Source organism: Aptenodytes forsteri, unplaced genomic scaffold (genome assembly GCF_000699145.1).
Source record: "Aptenodytes forsteri isolate BGI_AS27 unplaced genomic scaffold, ASM69914v1 Scaffold132, whole genome shotgun sequence".
Taxonomy (NCBI): Eukaryota; Metazoa; Chordata; class Aves; order Sphenisciformes; family Spheniscidae; genus Aptenodytes; species Aptenodytes forsteri.
Genome location: NW_008795520.1, coordinates 5,241,251 through 5,258,425, shown reverse-complemented (window position 1 = coordinate 5,258,425; position 17,175 = coordinate 5,241,251). Strand labels below are relative to the sequence as shown.

Sequence of the window (17,175 nt, the reverse complement as noted above, 5' to 3'; positions counted from 1 at the left end):
CTATATATTATTTTTGTTGCTATTCTACTGTCTATGCTTGGACGGAGTTTGTTCCTCTTCTAGTTGCTATGTTTTTCCAAACGATCTCTGCACTAAATTCACCCTTATTTGTAAGGACTTTCTTATTGTTAAAACATCTTGATACTAGATTATGTCTTCCCTCTGCTCCACATATTTAAGTCTTTTTATTTGCTTGTAACGTTCAAAGCTCAAAGGAATGTTTTTCAGATAAACATGAGAATTGCCAAGTTCAGGAATGTCTGCTAAAGGCCTTTTTAATAAATACCTTAGAAAGCTTTCTATGCTATTATTACTATATTATTTTTGTTGCTATTCTACTGTCTATGCTTGGACGGAGTTTGTTCCTCTTCTAGCCTTGCTATGTTTCCAAACGATCTCTGCACTAAATTCACCCTTATTTGTAAGGACTTTCTTATTGTTAAAACATCTTGATACTAGATTATGTCTTCCCTCTGCTCCACATATTTAAGTCTTTTTATTTGCTTGTAACGTTCAAAGCTCAAAGGAATGTTTTTCAGATAAACATGAGAATTGCCAAGTTCAGGAATGTCTGCTAAAGGCCTTTTTAATAAATACCTTAGAAAGCTTTCTATGCTAGGAAGACTTAGAGCATAATGCAAGATGTTTTAATCTACCTTTAGGCTAATGTTTGGTGTCACCTGAGAAAGCAGCCATAGTGGACTTACCAACTGCGGTTCTCTTTCAGCATTTCTGCTGTGTCTTATCTATGAAAATTTTCTATATAAGCTGTTTCTGTAATAAATAGTCGGAGAGCATTACTGTAGATCTGAACTGTTATATGCAATAAGCTGCTGTTGTCTCTACTATGTTCAAGTTGCCTACTTATATTGTTAAGAGGACTCAGTTGGGAAAAGTATAGTTTAGGAGCATTTCTTTTAGAAGTAATGCTAACTTAAGTAGTTCCTGATTCCACCTCCATCTCTCTTTACATCGTGTCCTGCTGAAGGAGGATGTACTGGCCCCAGCTGTGTTCTTCCAGTGCTTTTTTTGCACTGGCTCTGGCTTGCATCTTTCTGCATGGTAAGCTGATTCAGCTTACTTGAATAGCGGGAAAGTAAGTTGGTATCTCCCCTCCCATCTCCCAGATTGTTGTGATGAACTGGCTTATCAGGTGAGTTTGTGAGCTGGAACAGGGAGAGGTGAGAGAGAATAACTACTGGGAGTGACTGGAAGGAGGTAGAAACTCTTGTTCTCTTCCTCTCCTCTCTTCCTGGTGGTGAGAGGGCTCTTAATTCACTCAACTGTAGCACAAAACCATATCATCAGTTTTACTTTTTACTAGCTTTTCATTGGGCTTAATGATAAACTAGATAAGGGAATTGATCTAGCTGAAAAAAAACTTCATAACCCAGGTCAGCTTCCCATCTTTCTGTTGCACTGCCCCACAGGCTCAGTTGTATGTGGGTGACAAGAAGAAAAAGTGGAGACCTGAAACGACCAGGAAGTGTAGGAACTGCTTAGGTTAGCCATGCTGTCAAAGACATAAATAAAGCTCTAATCTGACTTTGTCTCATCTGGCACTCACTGTGTTGTTGTGCGTCTTGTGTCTGTCTCTTTTCTTTGTTTTTGCTACTACTGCTGAAGTGATGCTTAACTACTCATGCAGAATCATCTCTTCTTTTTAGAGCAGTTTTCACTCTCTGTTTCTGTGGCTTTTTTCGACATCTGAGGAAATACTCAGTGGCACTGCTTGACCTATTCCTATGAATAAGTCTCTGGACTACTGGCTTGTATTGTATGTGGGGGTTTTTAAGCATGAGTTGCTCTTGACCTAGAATTTCAAGGAGAAGGGAATTCTTCCTACTTTTTAACTGGTTGTAGCCCAAAACTTAAGTTTCTATTCGTATGCAGTTTTTAAACAGAGAGAGTACTGTTTCACAATTTTCTTTGGATATGTTGCCTGAATTTGTAGTAAACTTTAGAGATGAGGGTATAACTTGTTGAAATGCTGCTTAAATAACAAGTTTCTTGCCATAACCAACAGAGCATTCTGCAATATGCTGAAAGTTTGTTCAATTAAGCAATGTGACCCAGACTTTCTGCCAGTATACAAGGGTATCTGGGGAAAAAAGGGATTTAGCTAATACATATACAATATGTACCAACTACAAGATGCACTTCTTTGACCTTGTCTTTATTAAGAAGCCCCTGTAGCAGTATACCCATTTCAAAAAAGCAACCCCCCCAACCAAATACTGCCAGACAAATAAACCCTGAATTTGAAGCCCATTTAAAACAAAACACTGTTTATATCTTAGCGTAGGGTGAGAAACACATTGCATGAAAAGCGTTTCTGGTGGCGTTGAAGAAGCCACATTGAAGGTGTTCAGACGTTGTAGAAATTATGGCCGCACAAGAGACTTTGGAATAAATTATATACTTTTAAGCTTTCTATTTAGTGTGTATATTGCTGTATTTTTATGTACAAGGCATTTATAATCCAACTGGAAGACAATAATATTATGTGAGACCTCTTATTTATATTTAATCCTGTGTGACTTTTTTTAAATTAAGTCTTTTTTAACTGATCAGTTAGAATACGTAACAAAAGGTTTCCTATTTAGATGAGAGATCTCCAGATGCGCAGTATGTGGATTTGCTGCTGAATCCAGAACGTTACACTGGATACAAGGGGCCTTCTGCCTGGAGAGTGTGGAACAGCATCTACGAAGAAAACTGCTTCAAGTAATTGGGGGGGAGAGGAAGCCTATTTCTTATACTTGCGCTTCAATTTAGTGTAAAACTGATTTTTTGTGTTTTCTAACTTATTTTCTAGGCCTCGATCTGTCTATCGTCCTTTAAATCCACTGGCGCCTAGTAGGGGTGGGTCTTGCCTGTTTTATTTTCTAATGCAGTTCTTTTAAGATAGTGACTATTGCAGTACAAGTGATACGAATAGTAATCTTCATTCTGTAGGTGTGCTTTCTGCTTTTTTAATTTCCTCTGTAGAAGTAGCTGTCCATTTTCAATATTTAGGCTGCGGTTTGTGATATTTGATTACATACATGCTTAATCTTATGCATATGAATAGGCTTATTAATTTCAGGGGAGCTAACATGAAAACTGTTTAGTAAGTGTCACAGTAATTTTCCAATGTAGATGGGAAGGAGTTAAAGTTCAACAAAAATTTCAGCACTCCTGTATTCTTCCCTTGTTTGTTTTTTTTGTAGAACATTTAATTTAATCACTTTAGCTCATAGTCATCGTAGTGTAATGTAGCTGTACACTTTCCATCCATAATGTTTAGTGTATTACAAATGTACAAATAATTGCACTATTTGAAGAAAGAGTGGATACTTAGAAAGGCTCAGTTATGTGCAAGAATGTTTAAAAAAAAAAAAAAGTATGCCAATTACTTGGGTTTTAAGATTTCAAATTTAAATTGAAAACTATAACCTGGTGTTCCAAATGAAGCAGCTTTCCCCTGACAGTGTGTCTCATTTCCCTTAAAAATTAACTATTACCCAGTAGATTGAGTTAGAAAATATCACCACACACTAGAAAATCAAGATAGCTTTTAGTAATTATAAATATTGAGATAATATATTGCTGGTGTACACAAATAAAAAGAATTGTAAAAGCAGTTTAACTCAGGGATCAGCATTTCGGAAAGGGACACTGGTCAGATTGTTAAATAACGTGAACTGAAGAAGACTTCCTAACCATCTTTCTGAAGCTAAAACATAGCTTTCAAGAATATGGAAATCAGCTGCTACTAAGATTTCAAATTCTTAGTGACTTTCATTATTATAATGTGTTTAGTCTCAGGTTGTCTTGAGGAGGAGGAAGAGGATGGAAAGTAGGCTATTTTTTTGTAGATTAAATAAGGTTTCTTGCACTTTTTCAGTGTTTTTGTAGTAAAGCCTGTGTTTCATTACTACTTTGCTGTGGAAATTATCATTTTAATGCTTATGGATTTCTTTTTTTTTTTTTTTTTCTCCTAAGGAGGAGATGATGGTAAGTCACCTTATTTTGCTTGACTTGCTGAAATGAAGTAAGCATTAAAGAGTTTTGGACATCTGATTTATTCACTTTATTGCTATTGCATTAGAGGGCAAGAAAGTTATGTTTTTATGCAGATGATTGATCAGAAAATGTTTTTATTGGGATAATTCTTTCATTTGGAGTAGGGGGAAGGAGTGGATAAGAGCAAAATACAGTTCGGTTGTTGGTTCTTATCCTTTTAACGGAATGTGTGTTGTGATAATGTTATTAGCAAGATAACTGGAGATGCATAAACTGAAGGATTCTTGGGTCTCCTCCAGAGCCCCATTGATACTGATGTCAGATCCCTTAAAAGAAGATGGACAGGTTTTTGTGTACTTTCTTGAATGTCCTTGATTTTTGGGAAGGTGGGGAGAGAGTGGGGAGAAAAAGCATTTGGTCTGTCTGCAGTGAGACAGACTTTAAGATTTTTTCAGTCAACTGAAAGCTCTCAGGCAGAAGATCTAAGCCTACAGGAAACCTTCAGACAGCTGTCAGGGTAGAGGCTATTAGATATAATTACACTCTTCCGTCACATCTTTCACCGCTAGTGCGTATAATCAGGCTTGTGCTTCCATACACTTCTGAATGCCCTGACCAGTAGCTCAGTTATGCTCATTCTTGTATTCCTCCTATTCTGACCCCAACAGATTTAAACCAACCTCAAAGTTCAGCCACTTCAGTGCCTATTCTCACTTTAATAGCTAAATTATTTAGCTTTATGTCCGGATGGCAGCTAATGTTAGTATGCATAGTAGTATAAAGATACTGTAATGTTTGAAAATGAATACTCTTCATTTGACTATATACTTTGTTTTTACAGGAGAATCTTTCTACACATGGCTAGAAGGTAAAGGCTTTTGGATGGGTTAATATAATGTTAAATTCACTAGAAGAAACACTGTAGTATTTTTTTTCATCTCCCCAAATACTTTCATAGTGTAGGCTTTTTAATAAATTGTGCAGAACTTCTGAGTGTCATTCAAAGACTATTTTTTTCTTGAGGGTCTTTGGAAATCTTCTCATTCACTTAGATGGTATACTCCTTAAACCCTTCAGTGCTTCATCTTTTATAAAGGGGGAGTTCACTTCAATACCAGTTACTTTGAATTTTCTGCTCGATTTAGGCATTTAAGCAGGGACATTATTATTAGTAACATTGCGAAGCGTTTTTATTTGAAAACAGCTTGAAAAAACATTAAAGTTTTTGATGGTTCTGTTCCTAGTATATAAACTAACTTAAGTATAATGTGTGTTCAGAAGGCAAAGCAATTTTCTTTTTATTCATATTTAAATTGAACTTATTACAGTGGTAGCAATCAAAATCGCATTTTGGAGGTGTGCAGAAAAGTAAATGAGTTAAATGTACTTAATTTTAAACTTAGTTCATTCTGCCTTTCATAAGCCTTTACTTGTCTAGTTGGGAATCTAACCGGTGCTATTGTAGGAAAGCATACAAATTTACATGCTTTTAAAATGTGATGTCTGTAAATGAGGCCATATCTCAGCCTCACAGATAGGCTTCACCATCAGCTCTTCCTGCTTCCATTTGTGGAGATTGGAGTGGCAGGGATGTCACCCAAACATATCTCTGAGAAAGGAGCAAACTCCTGAATTCCAAGTGTGGTCTCTATATCTGGGTCTAAGTGGTATTATAAGTAATTTTTGCATTTAAATTATATTTTGGCCACCCAATGCCATTGCGTTTCTGTTTACGCTGTAGAAGTCTGTATCCATCGAAGTCATATTTTTCAAGGTTTTGATCTGTGCATTTAAATCTTCAGTGAATTTATAGTAGAGCTGGGAAGAAATATTTTTGCTGTTTTCCAATGCCATAAGGGTTCTGGGGTTCTTGATGTTTTTCTGTAAGGTCACTATTCTAATTCAGTGGTAGCTTTAATTCTAATTAGGATGCGTCACAGTATAGTTCTGGTTTCCAGACTGTCAAAATTCAAGACTATTTCAAATTTATTGCTCAAACAGTGTAAGCATCTTATTTTTGTGTGGCAATTTATCTGTACTAATTGACCAGGTACTTATTTGACTGTATTTATTAGAACACTTAAATACCAAGTAAGAAATGTCAAACTTCATTCTTAGTACTTCTTTATATAAAAAATAGGAGGTAAACTTTTCCTATGATGGATATAAGGGCTTATTAACAATGCTGAAGTACTGTAACTCTTGAAAGTTAAATGATGCAGACTTGCATCACTGAAATGTCAAGGTATATTCATTTTAATACATTATTTCCAGTATCTAGTTTGGGGTCTGTTTGTCTTTTTTTCTGGACAGGTCTTTGCCTTGAGAAAAGAGTGTTTTATAAACTCATTTCTGGACTTCATGCTAGCATCAACTTGCATCTGTGTGCAAATTATCTTCTTGAAGGTAATTTAAGTCTAAGTAAAATTGCTGAATGGAGTTCTACAATATCCGTAACATGTATTTGTTTTTTTTCTGAAAATTTTTGATGTATACTTAGTTGCTTTCTTTTTCTAAGTATGTACGTTTTACTCCCTCTGCCCTTTTTTCCCTCAGTTTGGGGTCTGTTTGTCTTTTTTTCTGGACAGGTCTTTGCCTTGAGAAAAGAGTGTTTTATAAACTCATTTCTGGACTTCATGCTAGCATCAACTTGCATCTGTGTGCAAATTATCTTCTTGAAGGTAATTTAAGTCTAAGTAAAATTGCTGAATGGAGTTCTACAATATCCGTAACATGTATTTGTTTTTTTTCTGAAAATTTTTGATGTATACTTAGTTGCTTTCTTTTTCTAAGTATGTACGTTTTACTCCCTCTGCCCTTTTTTTTCCCTCTGCGTAGAAAACTGGGGGAAGCCTCGCTGGGGACCGAATGTGAAAGAGTTCACTCGCCGCTTTGACCCTATTGAAACAAAAGGAGAAGGACCAAGGAGGCTCAAAAATTTGTATTTCTTATATTTGATAGAGCTGCGTGCTTTGTCAAAGGTTGCACCGTACTTTGAGCGTTCAGTTGTTGACCTTTACACTGGAAATGGCCATGAGGATGCTGAATCTAAAGCTCTCTTACTAGATATCTTCAGGGATACAAAGTAAGGCATAGGATTTTTTTTTATCAATAGTTTGAAATTCTCAGTTATATTTGCAAGAGAGAATAGATGACTTCTTGATAGGATAGGACAAGAAGAAGAGTGGAATGAAGAAATAAAATTAAGTAATGGGAGAGAACAAGAGGAATTTGTACATTTGATGGGAAGAGATGACTATTTTTGAGGTTTGAATGTACCAATCTTTAAAAAACAAAAACCAACAACAACAACAAAAACCCCACACAACACCCTGGGCTACTCCCGATTTGTTGCTTTTTCTGATTCTTCAGTATAAGAAGCACATGATTTATTCTGAAAAGGAAAATAGTACATGTAGTCTTTTAATGATCCAGTGAGTAATCCAGCTTTTATCAGAGACTTAACCTCTGGGGTTTTAGCCATCCCTTCTTCCTTCTGTTTACTCTGTAAGGTTCTTTAGTCCAGTTCCTTTGCTCACCTTCTCACTGATTTTTGTGATTGGTAATGTGCTGTGTGGCTTCATTGCTGTCCCTAATCATAACCTTGCTAGGTATTTGAGATGCGGTCAGACAACGATCAACGGAAAGACAAATATTTAGACAATTTCAGTGTATAGTAGAAAGAAATCTTGATCAGTGGAAGTGGAGTGAGGAAAATTGTCAACAAAACTGTAAATAACACATTTCAAGTTACAGTGATTGAATAGTAAAACTGATACCATTCAGTAAATTTTTTAAGAGCTATTCTGCAAAGACTAGGAACTCTGAAAAGTATTTTACACTGATGGCATCAGCTGCTTACCGAGCATGATGGAACACTGTAGTTTATGCCAGCATTTGGGTTTTTTGCATTTTGTCTTTATTAGGTCCTTCCATATGCACTTTGATGAAAAGTCCATGTTTGCTGGAGATAAAAAAGGAGCCAAGTCATTAAAGGTAAAGCTAGTTTTCTGAACTACATCCAAAATAGCCATTTTGGAATTAAGTTGTGCTATTTTAGAAAACCTCTCTACCTACCAGAAGCATACTGCTGAGAGTAGAAAAGGCAGTGATAAAAACTTACAGAATTGTATCTGAGGCCTCTTAATCTACTTTGTAGTAAATGAATGCAAGGTGTTGTCCCGAGCCAAACAGACTGAAATCTCTGGTTTAGTGCCTTGGGTCTGCCATCAGGACCGCGGTGAGGCAAATGAGTTGAATTGGTATTACCAGTAGATGCAATGGTGTTTTTTAAATAGAGTATCTGTTTCGCATAAGCACCTGAAAAAAAACCCAACAGTGATGTTTGCTTAAAAAACAGATGCCTAATATAGTATAATATAATGTAATATAATATTATACTTAACATTAGAAAAGCATAGTTCCTAGACATAGGAACTTAATGTGAATGCTGTTACTACCTAGCAACTTCCAGTGTTAACATGCTGATGTTCAGATGGGTGTGACTACAATTCCACAGTTGGAGTGTGGCTCAGTAATAAAGGTCTGTTTTAACAACTTATTAACACTTCTAATACTTATTTCAGTAGTAGTATGGAATTTCATCAGCATTAGAAAGAATGCGATTAGAAAGGTGCCAGTAGTTTATCAGCCCAGCTAGTGTGTTTCTGACCTTAAAATTTAATTATTATCTTAATTAGTTCTGTGCTGCGCTTGCTTCCACTCTGACTGAAACTGCAAAGCAACAATCTACCCATAGCTTTGGACAGAAAATGTCTTTTGTGAATTGTAACTTGTTTACCTGTTTGTCAAAAAGATAGGTTGGTTCAAAAGGGAGTTGAATAATGGAAGAAAAATTGGGCAGGGACACAGATACAGCACTTACAGCTCAGAAAATTTTGAGCAAGTTGCTAGAAACTCAGTGTACAGAATCCTGTGCACTGCATGTCCTGTATTTTTGGGGTTTATTTGAGGAATTAAATATTAGCAGTGGCTTGGAAATAAGATTCTGGGTTTACGTGGACCTTTGTTATGGCATGACCACGTATGGTAGTGGTTTTGTTCGGTTTTAGTAATAGAGAATTGATATTCTAGTGGTACTAGATTAGCTTTACAAAAACAGAAGGTTAACTAAGAGGTACTTTACGTTAATGGTTTTTATTTTGTTTCTAACTGATAGGAAGAATTCAGATTGCATTTCAAGAACATATCCCGCATAATGGATTGTGTCGGATGTGATAAATGCAGGCTGTGGGGCAAACTGCAGGTATAGTTTATTTTACGTGTGTGTGTGTGCGTGGCCGGGGGGGAGTTTAGAAGATAAACATCTATTTCAGTTTGGCAGGATGCCTCTTACCTTAGCATTCAGACTTTCTGCACATGGTTGGTCTTTGATATCCTTACCTATGTATTAAAAATAGACGTATGTTTAGTTCACTGTTAAACAATTTTTAAAAAATTGTTTAAAAAATGTTTATTTTGTTTAGTCAACAGCTATACGAAAAGGTATAGTTTGTATTCTCCAAAAAAAATGTATTTAAAGCAGATGCTTCATGGCAAAGTCTTACTGGCAGTCAATATCTTATCTGTGTATTCAGCGATCAGATGAGCCTTGTAGAATCACCTGTGGGAAGCCTTCCTGGAAATACAGCACTTGCTTAATTGTTAGAAAATTCAGCGTGAGATTTAATTCCACAAATTGAGGCATAAGAAAAAGTAGTAATTCAGATTTTCACAATTTATGCAGAAGGCAGCAAATGAATGCAAAGGTCCACAGTAAAGCTGAAAGTTGAAAAGCAGAATGTCAGTTTCTGGACACCTATTTTTGTTGCTTTGGGGTGCCTACTGTGCTATACTGCTGTATAGCATTAAGCTTATCAGAGTTCAGTTTTCAAAGAAATTTATCAAAAATTTGGTGGTCTCTGCTGAATTTCCAGAGTTCCGCCTACCGTGTCCTAGTTAATGCTTCTGATCTATTATTGTTTTTTCCTCCTCGCACAGAATGAAATAGAGCCAGATTTCTTGACCCATAAAATTCTCTTGCAGCCAGCCTCAACCACTTTTGGTCAAAATCCAGTGGTTGCTTCTGTAGCCCAATTAAAAGGGGAAATAAGAATAGCTTCTTCTGTTCTATTTCTGTATAGAAAATAGGGGTAGAAACTGAAACTGCAACGTCTGCCACTGGGACCGGAGGTGGAAAAAGCAGAAACGTTGTGATACCTCATAATAAAACCTAGTTTGACTTGGAAGGGGGAGGGGAGAAGGAAAAGGGGAGATCGATCCAACAGCTCCTGCAGCAGTGGGGCATCTGTAAGGTAAGGGGCGGGAGGGACCTGGAAGTGTTGTAACAGGCATATTTTCATATGCATCTGCTGTGGCTGAGAAGAAGAGATGGGAAGTGAAGGAGTGATCTTACTGATGGCAAAGCATTGGACTTTTCTTGTAGACTCAAGGCTTAGGAACTGCTCTGAAGATCTTGTTTTCTGAGAAAGAAATACAGAGCCTTCCTGAGAATAGCCCATCAAAAGGTTTTCAACTCACACGTCAAGAAATAGTTGCTCTTGTAAATGCCTTTGGAAGGTAAGTTTTTATCATTTGTATAGTAGAAAAACAGTAAAACTTCAGTGTCAACACTCAAGGTCTGTGGAAAGATGGTATTGTACGTGTGGCTGTAGCTTTTAAAGGCTGAATTATTTATTATTAGTGATATTGATAAACTGAATGCCATCAAACCGAGTATGTGGAGTGCTGATTATTAGCCTTGGTCATCGTTGTGTGTTGGGATCCAATTCATGTCTTTATCTCAAATCTCATAAATTCCATCTTGTGAAAGCTGAATTTAAGTCTCAAAGAGTCTTAAGCATTAGACTTGGGGTATGTCTCCTCAGTTTTGGACACTGAGTAGAGCTGTTCCAAATTTTTTTTATTTCTGTTTTAAATGCGTGTACGTCAAAAGTAGCGAATGGGAAGAAAAATACTTGGAGGTTTTTTAACGCTGTCGTTTAGCCCTTAGGCTTTTGTATTTTTGTGTATGATGTGATGATTTTTCTTAAAACTTCAATTTTTTTGAAAACAGCAAAAATCTACCCCATTCAAGCGATGAAATAAAACATTTCAACAGCTTTAAAAGATGTGTAGAACTTGCTTTGTTCATATGCTAGTTCTTCAGATCTTGAATATAACAATCTGGTCCTGTTTAAAAGAATGGAATTAATGTTTATTACCTCTGGTTAGAGAGTTTTATAGATGTTTAATGAAGCCGGGAAAATTTAAAATATATCTAAATTTTAGTCCCTGTAATATAGTATGTAAATATAATGGAGAGTCAGATGGTAGATCCTTTGAGGGAAAGTAGTATCTTAGTTAATCTTTGGAACAGAATTGTGTTCAAAAAAACCAAACAAAAAGCCCCCATGGACGATGACGATTTGCACTTCTCTTTCGCAGTTGGCTTACTAACACTTAAGGGGTTTTTGTTTTACAGGCTTTCCACAAGTATAAGAGAGTTGCAGAATTTTAAAGTTTTATTACAACAAACCAGGTAATGAAGGCCTTTGCACAACCCATTAGTGAAGACCATTTACATGACTGCATTGAGCAGAAGGAACTGATCCTTACAGGACTCACATGAACTGATAAAAAGTAAAATCAAATACCAACTTGAATATTTATGTTTAAACTAGGAATGTTTATTAATTAGAAAAGATATTTATGAATGAACTATTTAGTTTTTAAATGTGTAAATTATGCTGATCTGTTTATTTTTTAAGTTCTCTGCTCACAGTTCTGTTGTACTGAAACTTCACAGATTTTCTTTATTTCCTTGTCTTTTTGAGACAGTTGTTTTATATGGAAACATATGTACCTCCACCCTGACTTGGCCTGTCCTGAGAGAGGTGGTTCACCTCTCACCTCTCCCCAGTACTGAGCTTCAGTATATTCTGAGGATTGGGTACGTGGATTCTGGCTGTCTAAAAGGAAAAAAAAAACCAAACAAATAAAGAAAAAAACCCTGACAAAACAAACAGAAAAGGAAATAAGGCTCTTGTTGAGTTCTGACTTCTTACTGTAATAATGAAACTTACTTAAAAATAGGAAATTTACTGAGCAGAAAATTTTATTTCATACTGAGCTCCTTTGCATCATGTTGATATCAACATCTTTTTCCTTACGTGCTGCTTTTCAGAATTTCCTTTTTTCTTTAAAATAACTACGTTGTCTCTGATGCAGCACAGTTGGAAGTGACTTTTCTGCGGCCCCTTGGCTACCTGCATTTGCTTGGGGGTGGGGGTAAGGGCGGGGGGAGATGGTTAGTGGAGTGCTGCTAGCTGAAAAGCCTCTGTCAATCAAATTTGCATCTAGCCCATTTTATTTTCTAGATTGTAATCACAAGTTTAGTTTCCAGAAATTCTTTTTAATGTCTAAAATGTTAAAATAGCACACTTTAATCTTTGAGCTGTGGAAATAGATTTGCTTTTTATGGGTTATGTTTTAGTGCTATGTTAAAAAGTCAGTGCAAAAAGTAAGGACTTGGTTTTGTAGTCACTTTTAAAAAAAGATGCTTTTTAAAATTCATAATCACACTGACATTTAATATCGCATACTCTATCTATGCAATCCCTAACTGTATCTTCTTTAAAAGGATATTCAGCGTAATAAAACGGGTATGTTAATAACGTAACTTTCATAAAATAAGAAATTACTTGTGTATCATTGTCCACGAATGTCAATGATAACTTACCTTTGTCCAAAACAGAATTCAGAAACAGCACTACTGATGAGTAGCAACCAAATATTGGTTTAAATTTAAAACGAAGTAATAATTTTTTTTAAACCAGCACGTTTCAAAGTGAAGTTAGGAGTTACGAATGTAGGAAGTGCTGGTACAGTGTAGATACTTCTCTTGTTTTTAAAAATAAGTCTTCACAAAATAAAGTGCTCTTAAACATTTTTCACCCTACCAGATATTTAGCGACCTGTTTATATAACGGATTGTAACTGTATTGGCTTCCATAATGTGGTCCTTTACAGCTGGGATTTTCTGCAAGCTGGAATACGCTCTATGTCCTTTGTTTCCAGACTAGCCTCAAATTTCTACCTGCCTGGAAATGAGAGACTATCCTGCTGACACTTGCTATTATAAAAAACACTGTTTCACGAGAAAGGAAGCCCTCTTGAGTCAAACTGGGATAAGCTAAATGTAAGCGGGGGCGGGGGGGAGAGGAAAAAAAAAAAACCCCAAAACCCGCAAACCACCCCCACAAAGTTTTGGTGATAGTTGCACAAATTGGCAATGAACTGGTATCCAGTCATAAGTTCCTGTTTAAGCCAGTAGATAATTTAGCGTGGTGTTAGAGAAAGCTGATGCCAGTCTGGGGATGTTATATTCTTACCCAGCAGCCTGTCTTGCCTGTGGGCACCCATGTCTGAGCAAGTCACTGCAGGCTTCCCTTTTCTAGTTAATGGAGAAGGGCAGGTGAGTTCTAGGTGGACTCATCTGGCCTATTCCGAGCTCCGTACGATATACTCTAGGATGCAGTGATTTGCACCCTAGAGTTTATTTTTCTCTGTTAAATTGAAGAGGGAATCTAGGTAACTAGCTCAGATGTGAACAGCTGTGTTTGGTAAATGGGTTACACCCTGAGTATCTAACTCTTCTGAGTAATTGTAAATATCGAAAGTGTGTGTTTTTCAGTTGGCCGTTAATTCCTTGCCTTTTGGATTGACCTGCAAGGGCTAGAACTTGTAGGCTCACTTGTGTGAAGAATGCTGTATAGCTGGGATTTATCTGTATTATTATATATTATAGTGCCTAAAGCTTTAGGCAGGATTTTCTAGGTGAAAATAAACGGTGTTGTCTGTGCTGCCCCAGGAAGGACCCGAGTCTCAGAATTGTTTCTTCCCTTTTTCCCCTTGCTTTATGGGGAAAGTGAATTGCTTCCAACCTTCTTCTGGGGATGCCACTTGCTGGTTTTCTTTTTTTCCGCCCGTGCCTGGCTAAAATCTACGGACACTGAAGCAGCATCGCATACTAGCATCACGCACTTGCTCATGGGACAGGTGAGAGATTCAGGCATGCGGATGCTGGACACCTGCTCCTCGCAACCCTCATTGGCACAATGCAGGCAAGGTTAATACCGTTGGGTGGGTAAGGACATGAAGAGAGGGGAAGCTTTCCGTCTTTTCCTTTGTGTCATGGAAACACAGGAATGCAACTGAACAGCAAATGCTGTGTATGGGGAAGTTCTCTTGCATTTGAAGGTACATCTCTCTTGGTGATCAAATATGGAAGGCATTTCGCTTCACTGTCCTTGTAGAAATAGGACATAAGATTTTTCCTGTTAGAAATCTAGTTGAAACAATTTTCCTGTCACCATCTTTTTTACTGTATTTGATGTACATTCTGTGACTATGCTGCCTATGAAGTTTTGCCATGTGAGTCGGATGACTTGGTTCTTTATACGTTAAATTAAATTTTAGAAATTTACAGATCCGTTTTTATACTAAAGAATAAGGTTAGTGACACTGTCCGTGACCTGTAAACTATGTTAAATTCCAGCTCCCTGTCGGGGATCAGCTTGTCAACATTGTCTGCCATTCGTTTCAGAGTAAAAGTACATTTCCTTGTACAAATGACACAATGATTGTAATCCCAGAGGTAGTGAGAAGGCAAAGACAAAACTGTTTCATTTTTCCCAAGTCATGAAGACTTATGTGAAATGGTAAAAAAGACTTCGTGCAAACCGCATAGGTAAAATGTAGGGTGCTGTTGCTGAACAACTTGCTCCTCAGTGCCTGAGGAGGAAGGTGAGAATATAGGTTTAAAACAGTGAAGGAGAGAGACTTGTGTAAGCTGGAATAACAAGTGTTTTCCTACTTCAGCTGACGAGTTGAGCTGTATGTCACTGTCTGTGCACGAAATACACTGTGCCACACTTTGCTGAGTTGTGTTTTGATGGTTGGGTTGCCTTTATCTGACCCTGCTTTGTGCTTTTCTGGGAAATGACCTGTAATATGTTGTAAATAATCTAGATGCTTACGTTTATAAAGTAGCAATCAGCAATTCATCGCGTTGCAATTCCTCCACGTAGCTAGCCTATTGAAATGTAATATTTATTAAAATCAAAATCAATGTTGGAACTGCTTACTGAGATCTAAACACTTCTGAATCTTTGCTATGTTTGAATCTATAAAATGCGAATTAAAGTATTTTCTGCTACAACTTCTTTTTGTGAATGTAATTTTTGGGTTTTCATTTGAAAATTATCTTACTTTTCGTTTCACTTACCTTTTAGCTACACTTGGTAGAAATTGCATAACTTAAATTTTTCACGTGTCAGTCATTTAAGCTTAAGATGATGAGCAGGCTTCCATTCTCACTTTAATTCCGTTCAAAAGATGAACGTAACCTGTGTACCTGTCGCTGTTTACAGTGCATTGCAGCGTGTCAGCACATCAGAAATTCACATGGCAGAATTACAATATGTTTCTCTATGAATACGGCCAAATTTAGCCACTGTTAAAGTCCAATTGTTTTAAGAGGCAAAAAGGCTTATTTTGAAATGAAGTTGGGTCCTTTCTGTCCCTTTCTCAGAATAGCGTATAAAATCAATTTTGTAAATATTTTTTTTTTCTGGTTGGTTTAGCGGGGCTCTAGATGATGAGCAGGCTTCCATTCTCACTTTAATTCCGTTCAAAAGATGAACGTAACCTGTGTACCTGTCGCTGTTTACAGTGCATTGCAGCGTGTCAGCACATCAGAAATTCACATGGCAGAATTACAATATGTTTCTCTATGAATACGGCCAAATTTAGCCACTGTTAAAGTCCAATTGTTTTAAGAGGCAAAAAGGCTTATTTTGAAATGAAGTTGGGTCCTTTCTGTCCCTTTCTCAGAATAGCGTATAAAATCAATTTTGTAAATATTTTTTTTTTTCTGGTTGGTTTACCCAGCGGGGCTCTTCATGTGAAATTATTTCCCCTAAAGGGATTCTGCAGCTTTCTGTTTCATTCCATGTATGTATTTTTAACAAACTATCTTCCTAAAAATGATACACGTATTTCAGCCTCAGTTTAGGCGGGTAAGTACCTGTTACACAGGTGATGATAACTGTAGTGATTTAGTTTAAATTTAGGATCTTAGCTTTCACATTGTTGTTTAAATCTTCTGTGTTTGAGAGTATTTAATTCATTACTATGATTGGTTATAGTCACTTGTAATTCCACTTTTTTGCATGCATACTGTGGCGTAGGGATTAAGCTTGTTTTAAGCGCAGAATTCTCATAATTAAATCTTTGCTGTGCAGCTATATCTACTGTGAAGACAATGTAATTTCCGCAGACTTTTCTTGCGCTAGCTCTTCAGGCAGTGTTGTACAAACATGATTGTAGAACTCCGAAGGGTTTAATAAAATTTCTGTTCTTCTCCCAGTCCTGTGGCACATTTTTTCATCTCTGGCTGGTAGTTTAGTTGGCTTTTTTTCTTCAATGAACATTCAGGAAGAAGTGAAGAAACTAATGGAAGCGCTGGAGGGCAAACAATTGGCAGGGTGCTTTGATTTTACCACAAAGGCCCCAACAATCAAAGACCCTGTGGAAGACTTGGCGTGTGAGTGGGGCACTACTGTGCTTTCGGCTTCCAGGCAGACCTGGTCAGACCCACTCCCCATCCCTTCTTTTTTTTCCTGTATATCCTCTGTGAAACGTGTACGAGAATTCTCTACTTCCTGTACTTCTTGAAGTTGAGTATGAGGAGAACGTCAAGCCTGTCCACCATTGGGGATGCTGTAGTACACCTCAAAATGATCTACTTTTATAGAATAAAGATTACTGTAAGAAATAGTTTTTCTCCTAGGGAAATGTGGATTGAATTACAGTATTTGTTTCGCATGGGGAAGGAGGAAGAGACGCTGGGGGTGCAGAGTTCTTCACAGTAGAGCATACCGGTCAGTACTGGGCACAATAAAAAGACCTGAAGTAGCATTCGGGTTCCTGCTCACTGTAGATTAGTCTTGTTTATTTTTAGGCATACTGTGTGCAAATGTCACATATTAGAATGGTATTTATCCACCGTTTCCACCACAAACCCCCACATTTATCCCTGAGCATACAAGGCCGAAGCACGGCTGTGCTGACCTTCTGCTAGTGATGCAGAATTTAGCCTCCAGG

The 17,175-nt window shown here is 37.1% G+C and overlaps 1 protein-coding gene across 1 annotated transcript in view; it reads left to right on the top strand.

The window, feature by feature from the left end:
- Window positions 1–15,228, top strand: part of ERO1B (endoplasmic reticulum oxidoreductase 1 beta) — a 42,513-nt gene extending 27,285 nt beyond the window's left edge. Inside the window, exons 7-16 of the mRNA XM_019472709.1 lie at window positions 2,607–2,727; window positions 2,819–2,865; window positions 3,988–3,999; window positions 4,850–4,876; window positions 6,322–6,414; window positions 6,847–7,093; window positions 7,935–8,004; window positions 9,188–9,274; window positions 10,454–10,587; window positions 11,492–15,228. Of these exons, the coding sequence (XP_019328254.1) occupies window positions 2,607–2,727; window positions 2,819–2,865; window positions 3,988–3,999; window positions 4,850–4,876; window positions 6,322–6,414; window positions 6,847–7,093; window positions 7,935–8,004; window positions 9,188–9,274; window positions 10,454–10,587; window positions 11,492–11,552 (899 nt within the window). The 3' untranslated portion in view covers window positions 11,553–15,228. The remainder of the gene's footprint in view (window positions 1–2,606; window positions 2,728–2,818; window positions 2,866–3,987; window positions 4,000–4,849; window positions 4,877–6,321; window positions 6,415–6,846; window positions 7,094–7,934; window positions 8,005–9,187; window positions 9,275–10,453; window positions 10,588–11,491) is intronic.
- Window positions 15,229–17,175: the final 1,947 nt, after the last annotated feature.